Raw genomic sequence first — 19,537 nt, 5'->3', positions numbered from 1 at the left:
GAAAACTTGCTTAGAATTATGGTTAAGTTACATAATACAAGAGAACTGATCACTTGAGGCTACCTACGTCGAGGTGCATTAGTACTAAACTATGTGGAACAGGCACCTGACATTCATGTGTCGTTGCACAAGTCACGCAGGATCAAAAGGATGGGAAAAGGGTGCCTACTCCTGGCATCAGTAAGAAGTTAGTATCAGGCTCCTAATGGTCATTGGAGAACTTGGATGTTGTTTGCAATAGCTTTCACGACTTGCTGGAGGTTAAATCATTCAGTTCTTGCATGACGATTTCAATGTCTGGCCTCTGATTTGGTGACTCGTGCGTGCAAAGTAGAGCTACCTTTGCCATCTGAACTGCCTCCGCTTCAACAAAGTTGCCCCAAAGATTCGGATCAATGAAGTCTTCAAATCTGCACAACTCAGCCCCTTGATGGTTAGAAGGGGTGATTTTACGTCTTCCGGAGAGAATCTGAAATATGATCATGCCAAATGCATAAAGATCACTCTTTTCGGTGAACCGTCCAGTGGTTGTATACTCAGGAGCTAGGTAGCCCATTGCAGCACTTTCCTTGAGTGTTGAGAAGACAATGTCATCTGCTAGTAGTTTGTGCAGACCAGAATCCGAGAGCAATGGGTTGTAGTGTTGATCGACAAGTACTTTTTCAGCTGATATATTTCGATGGACTAGAGCAGGTTTGTCTCCCTTGTTTCCATGCAAGTAATGAATACCTGTAAAACAATAGAAAACAAATGTTGTTATTCAAATCTGGTCGTCAAAGAGCTATAAATAAAACATCAAACATGGGACAATAACCAAACAGTAGCTCACCTCTGGCGATGCCTTTGATTATAGAAAGTCTGGTAGACCAATCAAGGACCTTTCCTTTTCCATCCTTCACGTCAAGGTACTGCAACAAATTTCCATTTGGAACGAAATCATAGATCAGAAAGCATTCCCCCCTACCTTTTGAACAACAAAAGCCTCTCAACCTCAGAAGATTTTCATGTTTCAATGAGGTTAAGAGTTTTAGTCCCTTGAGAAATTCAGTTTCATCTGACTTGCAGCTAGTCTTGGAAATGCACTTAATAGCAACAACAGACCCATCCCTCAATGTCCCTTTATAAACAGCTGTGAAATTACTCTTGCCTAACAAGTTTGCTTCTGAAAAGTACTGTGTAGCTGACTCAACTTCATCCAAATTGAACATAAAGCTCTCAAATACTTCCTGAGAGAAAGCACTTCCACCTCGGCCTTTGCCTAGAGGATCCCAGCCATTGGAATATTCCAGGCTGATGAGGGGCGACGCGCTTCTTCTAGAGATCTCCTTCACCTCATCAGTACTGAGTCGCCTATCGGAGGTATCAAGAGTACCTCCAATTTTCTGTTTCCTTCGACGGTACAACGAAAATGTGAAAAGTCCAGTTACTGCTACTGCAACAAAAAGTGCAATAACACCAACAACCACAGCAGTTTGTGATTTTCTTGACTGACTCATTTGTTTTGTTTGTACATTTGCAGACTCTGGAATGTCTTTTGTGGGAAGACGATTCGAACCAGGTTCAAATGGCTGTGGTCTGTTTTGGTTCAGACTAGATACAGTGCAGAGTTTCAAGGAAGAAAATTCAATTCCACACAAGTCTGGGTTGTTTGCATACTGAAATCCTTCATTCAGTCTCTTCAAGGCTTCATTTCATCCATTGCCCAAACCAAAAAGACCAAAAAGAGAGTTAGTTCTACTATAATGTCTAATATTAGTAAACATTTGGATTGATATTAGGGGGAATCAAAGAACCTAAGATTTCTTCATTTCTTAAGCATATTACGCAATGAAATAGGATTAAAGGTACTATCAAGAAAATCAAATAGAACTACNTCACCTCATCGAGGCCTTCAAGAGCAATCATTTCAAGAGAGGTGAAATTGTTTTCGAAAACAACAAGTCGCCTATCCAAGGCCGACAAACCAGCCTCAACTCCGAGAATCTTCTCGTCGAGTTGGCTGGTATCGGAAACTTCCCCTTCTTCCCCAAGGCTCCTGCCACAAACAGGAGGGTTGGAGGAGGATTCTCTTACCCTGCTCTTGTCACGTTTCCTGGCAGTGTCCCTTCGGCCTTCCTGCTCTCCTTCTTCGTTGCGTTGAGACTTCGATGTCATGCTCTAACCGTTGCTTTGATACCACTTTTCACGGGCCTATTTTTCGAAGGCTCGTGGGACAGCAAATGAAGGCTTGCACAGCTCTTCGAATGCTCAGTCCTCAACCCAAACAAGCACTCAAACGTGCAGCAGCAAATCGTCTAAAACAGTCTACTAAAACAGCCAACTAGAAAGCAATAAAAAGGAAACAAGCTTTGAGAGGCAAGTGCCAATTTTCTTGATATTTTCTCTAAGTGTCCTACATACAAAGGAAACACTACCATATATGTCTAAAATCTGAAAAGAAAGGTAAAAACGTTGGGGACAAGTTCCCTAAATAATCGATACGCTGCCCGAGACTCGCTGAAGCGCAACCTGAACTCGCGTCGCCCCCGGAACTGCTGAAATTTAACGTAGCTCCTTGCGGGGCGGTACACGCTCCCCCACATGATTTGGCGACGACCCCGGCGCCACACACCTGTAAATAAGAATGGACCTTGTCGCGGAACTGCCACAAGTCCTCGTACTTCTCCCATGTTGCCTCCTCCGGTGCAGTTCCCTTCCAATGGACGAGGAACTGCGAGCTCGAATTATTCTAGCCTTTGCCGCGAACCAGCTGGTGATCAATAATTGCCTCGATTTGTTTGTCCACGGCTGGTGGAGTGATGAATATCTGAGCTCTACTGGCCTGCCCCCGACCCTCGTCTTCCCTGTCTTCGAAATACGGTTTCAATTGGCTCGCATGGAAGACTGGATGTATCTTCAAGTGATAGGGCATATCAACCCGATACGAGATTTTGCCAGCCTTGGCAGTAATCTCGAATGGACCTTCATAGCGGCGAATCAGGCTTTGACTCACCCCTCGCAGCGACTTGAATTGCCTAGGATTCAGTTTCACCATAACTAGATCCCCAATTCGATAGTCGACTGGCCGTCGCTTCCGATTAGCAAACTTCTTCATTTTTCGGGCTGCCTTATCAAGATAAGACCGTGCAAGGTCGACATGTTCCTCCCAGGCCTTTGCCATGTGATAGGCACCCGGACTCTTCAAACCGGCATCGACGGGCAAGGATTGTGGCGTGTTGGGCTGCTGCCCGGTAGCCAACTCAAAGGGATTTCTTCCCGTCGCCTCACTTCGCTGCAAATTATAGGAGAACTGGGCAGTGTCCAACAACTTTGCCCAGTCCTTTTGATTGGCACTAACATAGTGCCGCAAATAGCACTCTAAGAGTGCGTTGATCCGCTCCGTCTGTCCGTCCGTTTAGGGGTGAAAGCTGGTTGAAAAGTGTAATTCTGACCCAAGCAAGCTGAATAATTCTCTCCAAAAAGCACCAGTGAATCGAGGGTCTCGATCACTAATAATGTGCTTGGGTATACCCCAATGTTTCACGACGTCACGCAAGAATATACGAGCTGCCTCCTTGGCTTTGCAGCTGGCTGTCGTGGCAGTGAATGTTGCGTATTTTGAGAAGCGATCAACAATGACCATGGTGGTCCCGAACCCCTCTGAATTCGGCAAGCAAGTGATGAAGTCCATGGTGACGCTGTCCCATGGTTTCTCAGCAATGGGCAGTGGCTCAAGTAGCCCACCCGGCACCTTCGTTTCAACTTTGTCTTGTTGACAAACGAGGCAAGTACGCACATAGACCTCAATGTCATCCCTCATTCGAGGCCAATAATAAGAAGACTCCAGCAGTGCCAACGTCCTCTTCTGTCCCGGATGACCAGCCCACATCGTATCGTGACCCTCCTTGATCAAAGTACGCCGAAGGTTAGCCCACTTCGGCACGTACACACGTCTGCCTGTGGTGTACAACAAACCATCCTCTTCCCAAAACTTCTTCGTCTTGCCTTGTTCGGCCAAAACGAGAAGTTGTTTAGCCACGGGATCATGCTGCATACCCTCTTTGATATCGTCAATAACACTGCTGCATGTCGAACTGATAATCACAGCAAGGGCAGCCTTGCGACTAAGCGCGTCGGCTACAACATTAGCCTTCCCCGGCTTGTACTCCAACGTGAAGTTGAATTCAGCTAAGAAGTCTTGCCAGCGGGCCTGCTTGGCAGTAAGCTTCTTTTGGGACTGAAAGTAAGTTGTCGCGACGTTGTCCGTCTTAACAACAAAGTGAGCACCCAATACATAATGACGCCAAGTCCGTAAGCAATGGACCACAACCGTCATCTCCCTTTCATGGGCAGAATAGCGTCGCTCCGCGTCATTCAACTTCCTACTCTCAAACGTTATCGGGTGGCCCTCTTGCATTAGGACACCACCAATAGCAAAGTCAGACGCGTCGGTATGAATTTCGAACGCCTTGGTGAAATCTGGCAGCGCCAAGACCGGTTCATCGGTAATAGCTGCTTTTAGCTTTTCAAAGGCCGTTTGACACAATTCAATCCACTCCCACTCACGACTCTTTTTCAGCAAGTTGGTGAGTGGAGTAGCAATGGCAGAATATCCAAATATGAAGCGTCAATAGTAATTGGCGAGGCCAAGAAAGGACCTCAATTCTGGTACCTTCGTTGGGGCCTCCCAATCCCGAATTGCCTCCACTTTGTCACTGTCCATCCTTATTTCGCCGTGGCTGATCGTATGACCAAGAAACTGGACAGTGGGTTGGGCAAAACTGCACTTTTCCCTCTTCACACACAAGTCGTTATCACGCAATACATTGAACACTTTGCACAAGTGCTCAACATACGCCTCTATGTTGTTGCTGTAAACGACTATATCATCCAAATAAATGACAACAAACTGATCCAAAAATGGATGGAACAGTTTGTTCATTAGTGTACAAAACGTGGCTGGAGCATTCGTCAAGCCGAAAGGCATGACCAGCCACTCAAAAGCACCATACCGAGTGACACAAGTTGTTTTTGGTTCGTCACCCTCGGCAATCCGGACTTGATAATAACCCTTCCTCAAGTCCATCTTCGTGAACACCTTGGCCTGTCCCAAACGATCAAATAAATCTGCAATCAAAGGAATAGGATACTTGTTCTTCACCGTGACCTTGTTGAGGGCTCGGTTATCAATACATAACCGCAGCGTTCCTTCCTTCTTCTTTTGGAACAAAACAGGCGCACCAAAAGGCGCCTTAGAAGGCCTAACATGTCCCGCATCCAGTAACTCCTTGAGCTGCTTCCTCAGTTCCTCTAATTCTGGGGGCGCCATACGATAAGGCGTCATGGCAGGTGGCTTTGCCCCTGGAACCAGTTCGATTTGGTGGTCAACTTCCTTTCGTGGTGGCAACCGTTGGGGAAGTTCCTCCGGCATCACGTCCCTATTATCAACAAGGACTTGCTCATTACAGTGAGGCAATGTTGCTTCCTCGATCGAGTCTTTGACGCCTCTAACAAGGGCAGCAAGGAAGGTTGGTTCCCCTCTCTTAAAGCCCTTTACGATCTGCATGGCAGACAAGTGCAGTCCGTTTTATAGTACCCGAATAAGAGGTACCACGCAAGATCCTCCCGTATCGCTAATATGCAATTGGTTGAGGCGTGGTGAAATAAACGCATTAATCTCATACCAAAAATCTAGCCCCAGAATAACGTCAAACACGTCTATGGGCGCAATTGTAAAATCTATAAACCCCTTCCACCCTCCTAAATCGATGGGGACTTTAGGAGCGAAACCATGGACAGTGGTGGGGAGGGCGTTAACAGTTTTCAACATAGTGTCACTGGCAATATAATTTAAACGTAGGTCTGTGGTTCTTTCCTTCGTTATAAAATTGTGAGTTGCACCGGTGTCTACCATAATTCTAACGTCTTTGCCATTCAACTTGGCATTGACAAACAGTGATTCGCGCGGCTTCACACTAGTCGGCTGGGCAGCCAACGCAATAGTCATATGATTAAATAATGCCATGTGATTAAACATCCCAACAGCAACATTTTTGTTCCTGTCCGTCCCACCAGTCTTCCCAGATGGCTCCCCGGATGACCCTCCGGTTTGCGCAGCAGTTTGCTCTTACTGCTTTTGGGCAGCAACCATCGCATTCAATTTGCACAATGACGGACAATAACGGGCAGCGTGCGTAGTCTCACCACAAATATAACAACATTCACGATGTGAAGCACCTTTCTTGCGATCCTCATAACTTTTGCGGAAATTAGAAAGTTGGTTACGATTGTTACCTCTAGTATCGCTGCCTCGGTTGGGAACTGACTTGTTCTTGTTCCTACTGCTATCTCCCTTGGGAGGAACATTTTTGCTTCGATTGTCCCTCCCCTTCGTTGCATCTGCCCGAAAATATGTGAGCGATTCTGCCACTACGATCGCCTCATCAACATCACGAACTTGTCGCCTTTGGAGTTCTTGTTTGGCCCAATTTTGGAGGCCATCCAAGAAATTAAACAGCAAGTCTTCGCTGGTCAGGTTCGGGATTTGGAGAGTGAGTCTCATGAATTCTTTCACATAGTCACGAATGGAGGGCGTTTGCTTCAATTCCCTCAACTTCCGACGAGCTTCGTGCACTACGTTTTGAGGGTAAAATTGTTGCTTTAATTCTCCTTTGAACTGCTCCCAATCATCTATAGTGCAAACCCCCCTCTCCATGTCCGCCTTTTTTCTCCGCCACCACAACATTGCGGTGTCGCTCAAATACATAGTTGTTGTCCGTATTTTGGCAGTTTCACTAGTCATGCAAACATGCTCAAAATAAGCATCCATTTGCCACAAGAAGTTCTCAACATCTTGGGCACTCCTTTCACCTCGAAATTCCTTTGGCTTAGGAGCTTCGATACGAGTTTCTCGGACAGTAACTGGACCAGCAACTCCTGTTGCGGCACTCTCATCAACCTGCCTATTCAAAGTCTCAAACTCTCGGTGAAGAGAGGAGAGAGTTTCGGTGAGCTTGAGTTCGAGGTTGGTCAGTCCATCTTTGCTAACCTCTTCAAGCTCCTCAAGGTTACTTTTCACCTCATCGAGGCCTTCAAGAGCAATCATTTCAAGAGAGGTGAAATTGTTTTCGAAAACAACAAGTCGCCTATCCAAGGCCGACAAACCAGCCTCAACTCCGAGAATCTTCTCGTCGAGTTGGCTGGTATCGGAAACTTCCCCTTCTTCCCCAAGGCTCCTGCCACAAACAGGAGGGTTGGAGGAGGATTCTCTTACCCTGCTCTTGTCACGTTTCCTGGCAGTGTCCCTTCGGCCTTCCTGCTCTCCTTCTTCGTTGCGTTGAGACTTCGATGTCATGCTCTAACCGTTGCTTTGATACCACTTTTCACGGGCCTATTTTTCGAAGGCTCGTGGGACAGCAAATGAAGGCTTGCACAGCTCTTCGAATGCTCAGTCCTCAACCCAAACAAGCACTCAAACGTGCAGCAGCAAATCGTCTAAAACAGTCTACTAAAACAGCCAACTAGAAAGCAATAAAAAGGAAACAAGCTTTGGGAGGCAAGTGCCAATTTTCTTGATATTTTCTCTAAGTGTCCTACATACAAAGGAAACACTACCATATATGTCTAAAATCTGAAAAGAAAGGTAAAAACGTTGGGGACAAGTTCCCTAAATAATCGATACGCTGCCCGAGACTCGCTGAAGCGCAACCTGAACTCGCGTCGCCCCCGGAACTGCTGAAATTTAACGTAGCTCCTTGCGGGGCGGTACACGCTCCCCCACATGATTTGGCGACGACCCCGGCGCCACACACCTGTAAATAAGAATGGACCTTGTCGCGGAACTGCCACAAGTCCTCGTACTTCTCCCATGTTGCCTCCTCCGGTGCAGTTCCCTTCCAATGGACGAGGAACTGCGAGCTCGAATTATTCTAGCCTTTGCCGCGAACCAGCTGGTGATCAATAATTGCCTCGATTTGTTTGTCCACGGCTGGTGGAGTGATGAATATCTGAGCTCTACTGGCCTGCCCCCGACCCTCGTCTTCCCTGTCTTCGAAATACGGTTTCAATTGGCTCGCATGGAAGACTGGATGTATCTTCAAGTGATAGGGCATATCAACCCGATACGAGATTTTGCCAGCCTTGGCAGTAATCTCGAATGGACCTTCATAGCGGCGAATCAGGCTTTGACTCACCCCTCGCAGCNTGAGGCTTTTTACCATAACTAGCCAAAACAGGAAAGCAAAAAAGAACCTACCTTGAAGACTAGACATGTTGCCAACCTCAGGAGGAATAACACCAGAGAGATTATTCACATTAAGATACAAATCTGAGAGCTGAGTTAAGTTGGCAATTTCTTTAGGTACAACCCCATGTAGCTTATTAAAGTGCAAGTACAATCCAGACAGGCTTTGAAGCTGACCAATCTCAGGTGGGATTTTTCCAGTAAGATCTTTGCCTTGCAAAGAAATGTTAACAACTTGACCAAGCTCATTACAAGCAATACCTTCAAAAGAATCATTGCATGGGTCAGTAGAAGTAGGTGACCATGATGAAAGAATGAGGCTTTTTGGGTCCAAAGATGCTTTGATAGTCATAAGCAAAGATAAAGAAGTTTTAGTACTATCATTAATGGCTTCAGAAGAAACCCTTTGTTGTGGGAATGTTAATATAAGGATGATAAGGAAAATGGAAGAGAGAACAGAGAGAAAACCCATTTTTGGTTTTTGCAAGAAAAATTGATGGAAAAGTTTGTAGGGAAAGTTGGTTTTAATGACAAATTTCAAGAAAGGAGTGTTGGCTTTTGTGAAGAAGATATTGCAATGTGTGACTGATGCATAACTGGTGTAGAGGTAAAATAATAAGCAGAAAGAAGAATCCATTTTGAATCTTGGTAACTGGTGTAACCAGTAACCTGTAACTAGCTAGCTTGGGAAAAACAATAATTTTGAATCAAATTTCTGTCAAAATTTAAACAATTAATTCATCTAGTTCGTCTGATTTTGATTGATATGAATTATATGATCTTAAATTAAAGTTACTCGACTATATATCAAAATGTTATTTAATCTTGTAAACTTAAATGTGAAAAGTCTTAGTTAACGATTTGTCAAAAAAGGAACGAGACATTCTTTTTTAAACAAATCAAAACGCAAAAGAAAATAGTTTTGTCGCATTTATATGTTACAGTTCAAATTTTGAGAATTGGACTTTTTAAATTTTGATTGTGAATTTCGATGTAAAATCCTTTTAAAGTTCTTAAAAACGAAACGTATACACATTTGAAAACTATATAAAAGTATTATAATAAATCATAATAATTAATAAGTTAAAATATTTAAAAGATATATTAAAAAAATTATTACCAAGGGAAATGTTTGTTTGTCTTTCAAAATTGGAAAGGTATCATTAATCACATAACTTGTGACAAAGGGAATACATTTTCTATTATTTAGAGAGAAAAAAACAAAATTACATTAGAGTTATATATGAAAGATTGGTTAAATAATTTGTTAACTAATAATAGTATGACATGTAAAATAAAAATGGAAGAGTAGATACTTACTATTTTTAACTCTTTGAGGGATGAAAAAAAGGTTATGATTTTCCTTATGAGGGATGAACAAAAAGGTTTTGAGGTACTAAGTTTTGGGAATTATTCATTTTTATGTCTTCTTTTAAAATTAAATAAAGTCAAAAATAATAGAGGACTACTGTCTTCTGACTAGCAGTAAGGAAGTACTGGTACTTCTCATAAATGTATGTATGTAAAGAGAACAGGTTAGGTTAGTTTTTGAATTTTAAAAATTTATTGCTCAAGGCATTTAATATCTCTGTAATTTTAAAACTTCTGTACAGTAATTTTTCCAAATCAAGAAATGCTGATCTCAGTCATTTATTTATTTTATAAACAAAAAAAAATCCATTTTATATGGCACTATCATTATATAAACTACACGATTGAAAGATATTTTGATATATTTGATATATCTTAAATTTAAAACTGTAAGATTCAAAAGTTTTCTTTTTTTAAAAAAAAAAAACTTTGTGTCAAGTCATCCGATCGATTGTGTAAAGTTGTGGTAGCCACGGAATTGGGATTTCGGTGAAGTTACAAGTTAGAAAAACTCGAGAAATTTTGGCAAAAGAAGTACAAACAAATTAAAACGGAGGGAGTATCATTTTTTTAGGCATAATACATAAACATGTCCTTCAGTTTGGCTTCAATTGACATCTATGTTCTTCAACTTTGAATGTACACAAGTAGACACTTAAATTTGTATAAAATTGAACAAGTAGACACATGTGTCCTATGTGGCATAATATATGTAGGATGTCAAGCAGGACACAAAATTTTCATGTAGGAGGACGCCATGTCGGATGAATGTGTCTGAGTTTAAGTGTCTATTTGTGCACACTAAAAGTTAAAGGTCATAGTTATCAACTGAAGTCAAGTTAAAAGTCATGTTTATGTATTATTATTTTTTTATAACTATTTCTCGATATGTTGTAAACTATAATCAGGTGTAAGTCTAATCAATCTTATAAAAGCTATAATAGTTACTGATTGAAATCAATATAAGTTGCACCATGTGTTAAAATAAATTTGGTCTAAGAAAAAAGAAAAGCATCACATGGAATTAATTACCTACAACTGATGAAATCAAGTCCAATAAAGAGTTCCTATAACTTTTTTTTCTAATTAGTTTATACTAGTTATTTTTGGCTATTTTCAAATATTTTCATTTTTAACATATTTCCAGCCCCCTGGTGAAAATGGATATTTCTTCTTTTTTAATATATCTCACAAAACAAAAAATTATAATCATATACATATAACAAAACAAAACTAAGGGTTCGGGTCGTTTGGTTGGAAACAAGTTATCCCAGGATAAGTTATCCTGGGGTTAGCTATCCTGGGATAACTTATCCCACCATGTATATGGGATAATTTATCCCATCACTATGATATAAATGGTGGGATAAGTTATCCCAAACATGGCAACCAAACAACATAATTTTTTTTATCTCATCACTATTATTTTTAATCCCTTACACCAAACGAATTTTAAGAAAAAAAAAGTTCTGATATGAAAAAACCAATTAACACAGAAAAATATAAACAAGCATGGGTTGGGTTGCTATCAGGATTTGACAAGAAAATACAAGAAGACAAAATATAATTAGTAGTAAATTAATTATGTTCAGTAAAGGTAATCACATGGAATTTTTTTCTTATTTTGGTGAATAAAGTTTATGGGATAGTCATTTTCATGTTTGGAAGGTATTGTGTCTATATTGACAGTTCTTTTCCAATGCCTACTTTGTGGGAAAAATAAAAAAGAAAAAGGAAGAATGACGAGTAAAGCATAGAAAAGGACCTATGACAGGGTAAGCTATGGAATTATTACCAAGAAAAAAGGTATAGAATTGAAAACATATAAAAAAAAAAAAGCAATATTATTTATGGAAAAAAAAATTTAGCCAGAAAATTTGGTCAGAATTTGGCCAGAATGAATTATCGTCATAAAATCTAAACACTATAAAAAATATTCATAAATTTGGTACAAAATTATTGTGTTTATAAAGAATTATAAATAATACATTATTCAAGTCATTACACAAATTATAGTCACATCTACCCCATAAAAAAAATATAATTGGCATAACTAGTTTCAGCATTTCACGCATTAGAGTACAGTATAACTTGATGAAACTTTTTTTTATAAATCGTTATACCATTGAACTTGATTTTTTCAATCACACGAACAAATATCTAGTAACAATTGAGGTTAAGCAAGTAAGACACTGTGGGTGAACAATATTTGTTGGCTAAATCAAATATGTTTTCCAAGATAAATTGCAATAGGGTAGTTACAATTGTATCGGAATAGATATCCATTTCATGAATGGAAAATGATAGTATAGATAGAATAAATTGGAGTCATACATAAATGAGCTTTTTTTTAATATAAAAAAATTGTGGTAGGTTTAAAAATTTTAAGGACTCAACATCTATATTTCGTCCAAAAATAAGTTTTTGTAGATTTTGAAATTTTGGATATTTTGTCAAAAAAAAAATCCAAAATAAAATAAATTCTATGGCCAATTTTTTTTTTGCCAAAACAGAATTCAGAAGTACTCGCCATATTTATAACTAGATGAATTTTTAACTATTTGTTTATTATATTAAACTGTATTAGTATCGTATATTGATGGTAATATAATTTTATAAATAGTTAGCTATAACATACTTTCTACATGAAGGGATGGAAAGTATATTTTTGAGTTTATAAGGATCAAAAGTAAAATTTATGAATAACTTTAAGGATCAAAATGCTATTTTCCATTATTATCACTCATAATCAATAGTCTAATGGAATTCGAAACTCTTTGGCTCATATGTAATATTCATTATAATTTAATCACTATGGTGAATTGTTCGATCACAAAGCTTAATTTCAAAATCTTTAATTAAAAGTAAAAAGGATCTCATGACTACATCACCAATTATGATTTGAATTGTTGCTAGTGAAGAACATTTATATTTGAAAAACGCAGACCTCTAAAGTTTAAACAGACACATATTTGGAAAATAAAACATGTTACAAAAACTCAAAAAAGAATAACTAGAGAGGACCTAAAGTTTTAAGACAATATGTTATGTTGCACCATGCTACTTTTGTTGCAAGCACATGTCAAAGAAATTATACTTTGTATAGAATTGGAAACACTAGCAATGTAATTTGAAGGTAAACAATAAAAAGCAAAATGAGAGTGATGTATCACTAATTCAACAAAAGAGTGAACTTCCAAGCTACTTTTTGTGAAAGTGGAGGAGTAGTGATTGTCTTTTTGGTTTGGCTTTCACATATAAGTTGATAGTAAAAAGTGAAAAAGGTGCTGCTGGTGTATTGTCCTTACCAACCACATAAAACACAGCTTGTGAATGCTATATCCATTATTCCACATTTGAACTTGTGAATTCTATATAGTATGTTTCATTATTTCAAATTATATAATGAAATTATAACCTTTTGGTTCTATAATCAATGCACTACCCACCAACTATTTCACATTTATGAGATGGCCTAACCAACCACTCCTCCTTTGTAAAAAATAATTTGCACTTATTATTTACATCATATTGTAATAATTTATATTATTGGTTAGATGAGAAATTAAGATTTAGAGTGTATTATTACTATTTAGTAATAGTATGCGTAAAGATATGTATCATATATTCATTAAATGTACAACTTCAAGTGTGGACAAGTTTTTATTATGCTTTCACCTCACCCTCTAACACAATCCATTATATGGTGAAACGATAAGTTATACACTTACGCGATATATATGGTAAAGATGTTGGTGACTAATGAAAGCAAGAAGTTCGATAGATTGAATTGTGTTGGTGTAATATACCACAAATACAACAAATTACAGTTGAAAATAAAATGACAAAAAATAATAAATAATCTTTAGGCTGATGCACGGATATCTCGCTCTCTTTAAGGAGATTCAAGCCTACTGCGGCATAATCTACACTGATCCAACAGTATCACTCTTGACTTGTTCCCTCCAGGATACAACAGCCCAACAACGTGTACAACTCAAACAACTCCGGATTAATTGAAGAGTACAAAGGTCCAAGAAAAGAACACATTCCTTCAACATATATAAATACTCTCTTTTTATATATAGTGAATATAGTTGAAGACTTAGAATATTTTCTGTCTCAACTCTCTCTTTCACTACTACACACTAAAAATATTATTTCACACTTCTCATCTTTCTTGAGATACTTCACAAAGGAAGAAACACCATTATTTATAGGTGAAGAAGTCTTCCATATAATCAATATGTAGAATGAGGAGTAGTAATGTGGGTAGATAGAATCAATAGTTATCTTCTATCACAATTTACACCCACTAATTAACTTATGCACTTAATAATCTATTTTAATAATAAAATGCATAATACACGAACAAATTGACAAGTCATTTTGATTAAAATGGATAAGTTAATGAAAAATTGAGCTTATTCTTATAACATTAAAAATAAAATGACTATATATAAAATTATAAATTCAAATGAAATAAAGATGTGACCTATGACCTAGAAGAAACACAATAATGGCTATTGTACAGCAATTTCCATTAACTCTATTTTTACTTTTTTTGTCAGGGAGAAGTGATATATACCAGCAGTCCTCTCATGTGGATTCACAGTTGGGAAAAATTATGATACCTTTTTTGGGTGCCTAAAGAATTTTGTATGGCATCTCTAGTTTTTTGTTTTGTTTTGGTTGTTGGACAAAATAATACTCCAATAGTAGTATTAAAGGAAAAATATTTAAACAACTTACATTTTTTGGTTCATTCATAAATTCAATAACTCCCATATATATTTGCCTTTGCAATTTTATATTTATGGAAAAGAATAGAAATCTTTAAAGAAAAAATAAGATAAGTAATTAACTAATGGTGAACCCCACAAGTCCAAATTCTCTATAGAAAAAAATTTGTACATAGTTACTCTTAAAATGAACGTTACTATAGATTGAAGACGAAAAGTGATTTTTTTTTAATCGAATAAGAAAAGAAAAATAACGAAGTACGAAATTGTTTGTTTTTGAATGATGCTAAAGGGCAAATTTGATATTTTTCCTAATAAAAATATCTTAGTTGATGACAAATGAGAATAGGTACAAAATAAAATACTATTTTTTGGGGTATGAAAGATTTGAAAAAAATGTCAGGATACCCTACAACATAACAATTCAAAATTATTGATGCAACAATGACTCAATCATGAAGGTTGGTGGGCCAAATGAGTGGGCTTAATATAGCCTCACTTTTGAAGGGCCCGAGGTTTAGCCCAACCCTACTTCACTGTACTGGGCTGGCTTCACTGGCCCAACAGATTTTGCCACCAAGAGCCTGTTTGAATTGGCCTTTCGTTATAAGTTATTAAAGGTTTCTGACTTCTTCTTCTTTTTTTAGAAAAAAAAACATTTTAACTTAAAAATCAAGTATCATCACAATTAGCCAATTAATTCAAAATTATTACTAGTGTTGGTATTGTCATTATTAATGTAACTATCATCAATATCTATATCATAAAAGTAAAGAAATTAAATTTGTTATGCAGAAATTCGTTTTAAATATTGTAATGAAAGAAATACAGAGGGAGACTTATAATTTATTGGGTACTTTATCAAATAAGATTATTCGATTTCTATAAAATTTATCATTAAAATAAATCTTTGAGAGGAACAAATTTAAGCGGAGCAAAAACAACTTATAAATAAATATCTTGTTAAAATGTACTCAACTAAATTACGCAAAATATACAAATTTTAAAATCAATATGATTAAGACCTAGTTCTTTTCAAATATTAATTTCGAACTTCTAGTTTACAATAGGTAAATCTTATAGACATATCCTTATAGTCATACATATATTCAAAAGTGTAATGTAAAAAAGGTTGAGATGAGTTTTTCCTTTTTCCTTTTTTTGGGTTCTTGAAAATCACTTAACATAAGGGGTGTAATATGTAAATCATCCTAAAGACCAAGGGACCTCAGTGCAAATAAAGAAGCTATATATAGGGAAAACCCTAACCCCCTTCAGTTTGTCATTTTAGAGATTTCGCTGCTACTTATAGCCAACCGGAGCGCGGCAGCCACCGTCACACCGCCAAACAGCCACCATGGGTCGTATGCACAGTCGAGGGTTCGTCTACTCTTTCTTCTTCTTTATCTTTATTTTGTTCATTCTACATTTATACTGATAATTTTTAATCCTTTTTTTTGTTGCTCAGGAAGGGTATTTCAGCTTCAGCTCTTCCATACAAGAGGACTCCACCAAGTTGGCTGAAAATCTCTGCTCCTGATGTAAGGAATTACTTGCTTATTAGCTTTATTTCTCTTGTTTCTATCGTATGTATAGTTAATTAAAAAATAAGAAAAATGTAGAAATTTGTAGCGATGCCTTGTTTGAATCCTAATTTTCCCTTATTGATCGCCACCACAAAGATAGAATCCCTAATAGAGCAAATATTCACATTGCTGATAGTTGATTGATTGATTAATATATGTTTCAAGAATTTTGAATATCCAGTTTCTTCTGCTGTGATGTTTTAGTTATAAGATTTGACCTCAATGTGTAACTGTACATACATTGTGCACTTTGGAATGTAACTACATTTGCCTTTCCTTTTTCAAGCTCTAGTTTTTAAATTTTGCCAAGTATGCATAGTGTGATGTATGCTCTTAATGAAAGACAATGTGGCTGTACCTTGTTTTGGGGATTGTGTTTCCTAACGATGCCTCTTTTACGTGGCACAGTAAATGTCACTTGGCTTTTTATAAGATGGGTTGTTGGAGTTACCTAACTGATGCTGTTATGCTCCATTGAAATGTAATCCAGTCATTCGGTTTTTCTATAGTGACAGTACTATCTTTTGCTCCAGGTTGAGGATAACATCTGCAAGTTTGCCAAAAAAGGTTTGACACCTTCTCAAATTGGTGTTATTCTTCGTGATTCTCATGGGATTGCTCAGGTGAAGAGTGTCACTGGTAGCAAGATTCTCAGAATTTTGAAGGCTCATGGTACTTGTTTGTCTTTTTGTGTATTTAAGTTACTCGTTTGACATTACTTTTTTAAAAGAACGCTTGTTTAACCTATTGGTGTTTCCAATTAGGACTTGCTCCCGAGATTCCCGAGGATCTCTACCACCTTATCAAGAAAGCAGTGGCAATCAGGAAGCATCTTGAGAGGAACAGGAAAGACAAGGACTCCAAGTTTAGATTGATTCTTGTTGAGAGTAGGATTCATCGACTTGCTCGCTACTACAAGAAAACAAAGAAGCTTCCACCAGTCTGGAAGTAGTAAGTTCATTCTTACATATTTTTCTTGGTGGCGACCTGCTTCTGATTTAATCATCTAGCACACATTTCATTTTTGTTTTGCATGTTTTATAAACTCTTCTTGCCTATTTTACTTTGTGGTGAACTGTTTCTGGTTTAATCATCTAGAACACATTTCATTTTTGTTTAGCATGTGTTCGAAGTTCACGTGTGCAAGTTAAAATTTTGTTCTGAAATAACTTGTTTACACCCAGGCATGTTAAATAACTGTCTTAGGGAACATTACTAGCTGGAAACTTTCCATTGTTCCACCAAACGAGCTATGTAGGTCTATGGATTGAACTGGTGGATTAAGTCTATTTTGGGGACTTGTATTGTTCCATTGGAAACCACTTTATGCTTCCCTTTTGGCTACTTCATTGGTGTTATGTGCAACATGAATTCAACATCACAGTAATTATTTATACTTTTCACTAGTGTGGAGGACACCTTTTTGAAATTGTAATTGCAGTTTGTGTTTATAGTTGCTCTCGAGTTATGTCAGTTAAATTATGCTTCTCTTGTGTGCCCCCACTATAGTGCTTTTTTACTTCATTCACTCCTCTTCCTCTTTTTTCTGTTTAATTCTATACAATCTAGTGAATTGCAGTACTAAGGTCAATTTTTGCCTTGCAGCGAGTCTACCACCGCGAGTACTCTTGTGGCTTAGAGAAAGATCATGGATTGGGATTACAAGTTTCTTGGTCAAGTCCCATCTTCAAAATTACAGACTTAAGTTGTTTTTGTTTGGCCGGGTTGTTTGAAACTACTATGAATGGAACAAATTTTGTTTTATGAGAGATAATAAGGGGAACATTTCATACTTTAAATTTGCATCCAATTATCGTGTATTTATATAGCTACTGTTAATTTCCGTGGTTATTAAAGTTTTTGAAATAGGCTTAGTAATTGTGCCACATACAACTAATAGATGGAATTACGCCAAACACTGATTGGAATTGGAATTTTGCTTTTGCTGAAACAAGATAATTATGTGTCCTTAACAAATGAAGTCAATTGAATGGTTTGACTTGCTCATTTATCAATCGAATTAGTGCAAATGTTTAGATTCTCTCTCTAGGCGTCTGGTTTTTCGAAATTTGGTGCTCAACTTCGAATTCTGATGATATTAGACAAGATATTTCAGGTTCTTCAAAGTGGTAAATTTTGAGCATCATTGGTTTACAGAAGAGCTAGTCTCATCAAAATACTTGGCAATTTAATTGTCAAAGGATGTTGTGATGCTTTGACTACTAATTGCAAAACATCTGTAGTACTAACAACTGTAAAAAGAAGCATATCGATGATATCAAGAAATCAACAGCTCACCTATAAGAACAAACATTAGCATAAATTTTGTACAAATTTCTTCTTTTTTTGTAATATAGAACTCGTAAGTGCGGCGGAGTCATCCTTATTCCAAAGTCTGTAATGTAAAGCTCATTCTTTTCTACTAAAGAGAAAAGCTCATCCTTATTTGAGTAGAATTCTCTACATTGCCCCTAGTTTATCCTTCAGCGTAAAACATACTAGTTGTTTTATTGGAAGAGCTTAGTGAGATTTACATAAATAAAATAATTATTTCATTGTACCATTTTTTAATATAACAAATTAATTTTGCAAAATGATTATAGTTAACAACAAGGATAAATTAAATAACATATTATATTTCAATTAAAAGTCATAGTTATCGATCGACACACTTATGTATTATGCCAAAATAAAAATTCAAATCCAATCAAATAAACCTTAACCGCCATCTCTCCACCCTCACTCTCGCCTCCGCCACCCTCTCCCCGTCCTACTGAGAAGCACCAGCCGGCGGCTCCTCTCTCCTTCCCATCGCCCATTGTCCCTCTCTCCTCTGTTTCGATTTTTTTTTTTTTTTTGATATTCTATTAAAAGAAGGCATCCGGGTTAGTTCTTTATCCATATAATATACTCCCTCCGTCCCTTTTTAGTTGTCCACTTTAGAAATGGCACACAGATTAAGGCAACAATGATTAGCACAGTGAAGTTACAATTTTACCCTTATGACAACTTTTCACTTCAAAATTACAACCACTTATTTGAATTAAAGTGAAATAAATTGGAGGGAAACAACATACACTTTTACAATTTTCAAAAAGTGTAAATAAGGGTATAATAGGAAAAAATTTGTTGTCCTTTCTTGATTTGTCAAAATAGACAACTAAATAGGGACAACCAAAAAAGGAAATATGGACAAGTAAATAGGGACGGAGGGAGTAATTGGTAACCGTCTTCTTTGTGTGCCTATGAATATGATGGTTATATATCTCGTATTTTTGGATAGTATTTGTGTGTTTTCTTTGTGTTTCAACACAAGTCTGAATATGAGTCCAAAACGAGAAGAGTTCGCCAAGATCTGGATGTTTTTTCTTTCAAATTATTTATGCAATTTGTAAAAAGTTGTATGCACGCTCTCGTAGTAATAAGAATGAATTAGGGGCTGCTATCATTTAGGGGGTGAGGAATTATATGCTACGTGTTTTTTTTTTATTTTTATGTCTCGCTTTATTATTTTCTTTTTATTTATTTTTGTGCAAGGTATTTAACCCACTATAAACCATAAATCTTCATTCGTCGGTTCTTCCATCTCCACAAAAGTGAAGCATATAGATTCTTCA

General features: G+C 37.5%; 1 protein-coding gene across 1 annotated transcript; it reads left to right on the top strand.

The window, feature by feature from the left end:
* Positions 1–15,587: 15,587 nt before the first annotated feature.
* Positions 15,588–17,804, top strand: LOC125850057 (40S ribosomal protein S13). The gene is made up of 5 exons (XM_049529965.1): positions 15,588–15,714; positions 15,803–15,875; positions 16,454–16,592; positions 16,685–16,871; positions 17,526–17,804. Exons 1-5 carry the CDS (start codon positions 15,692–15,694, stop codon positions 17,557–17,559), a joined length of 456 nt encoding a protein of 151 aa, XP_049385922.1. The 5' UTR covers positions 15,588–15,691; the 3' UTR covers positions 17,560–17,804.
* Positions 17,805–19,537: the final 1,733 nt, after the last annotated feature.

Source organism: Solanum stenotomum, unplaced genomic scaffold (assembly GCF_019186545.1).
Source record: "Solanum stenotomum isolate F172 unplaced genomic scaffold, ASM1918654v1 scaffold13383, whole genome shotgun sequence".
NCBI lineage: Eukaryota > Viridiplantae > Streptophyta > Magnoliopsida > Solanales > Solanaceae > Solanum > Solanum stenotomum.
This window is presented reverse-complemented; position numbering and strand designations above follow the sequence as displayed.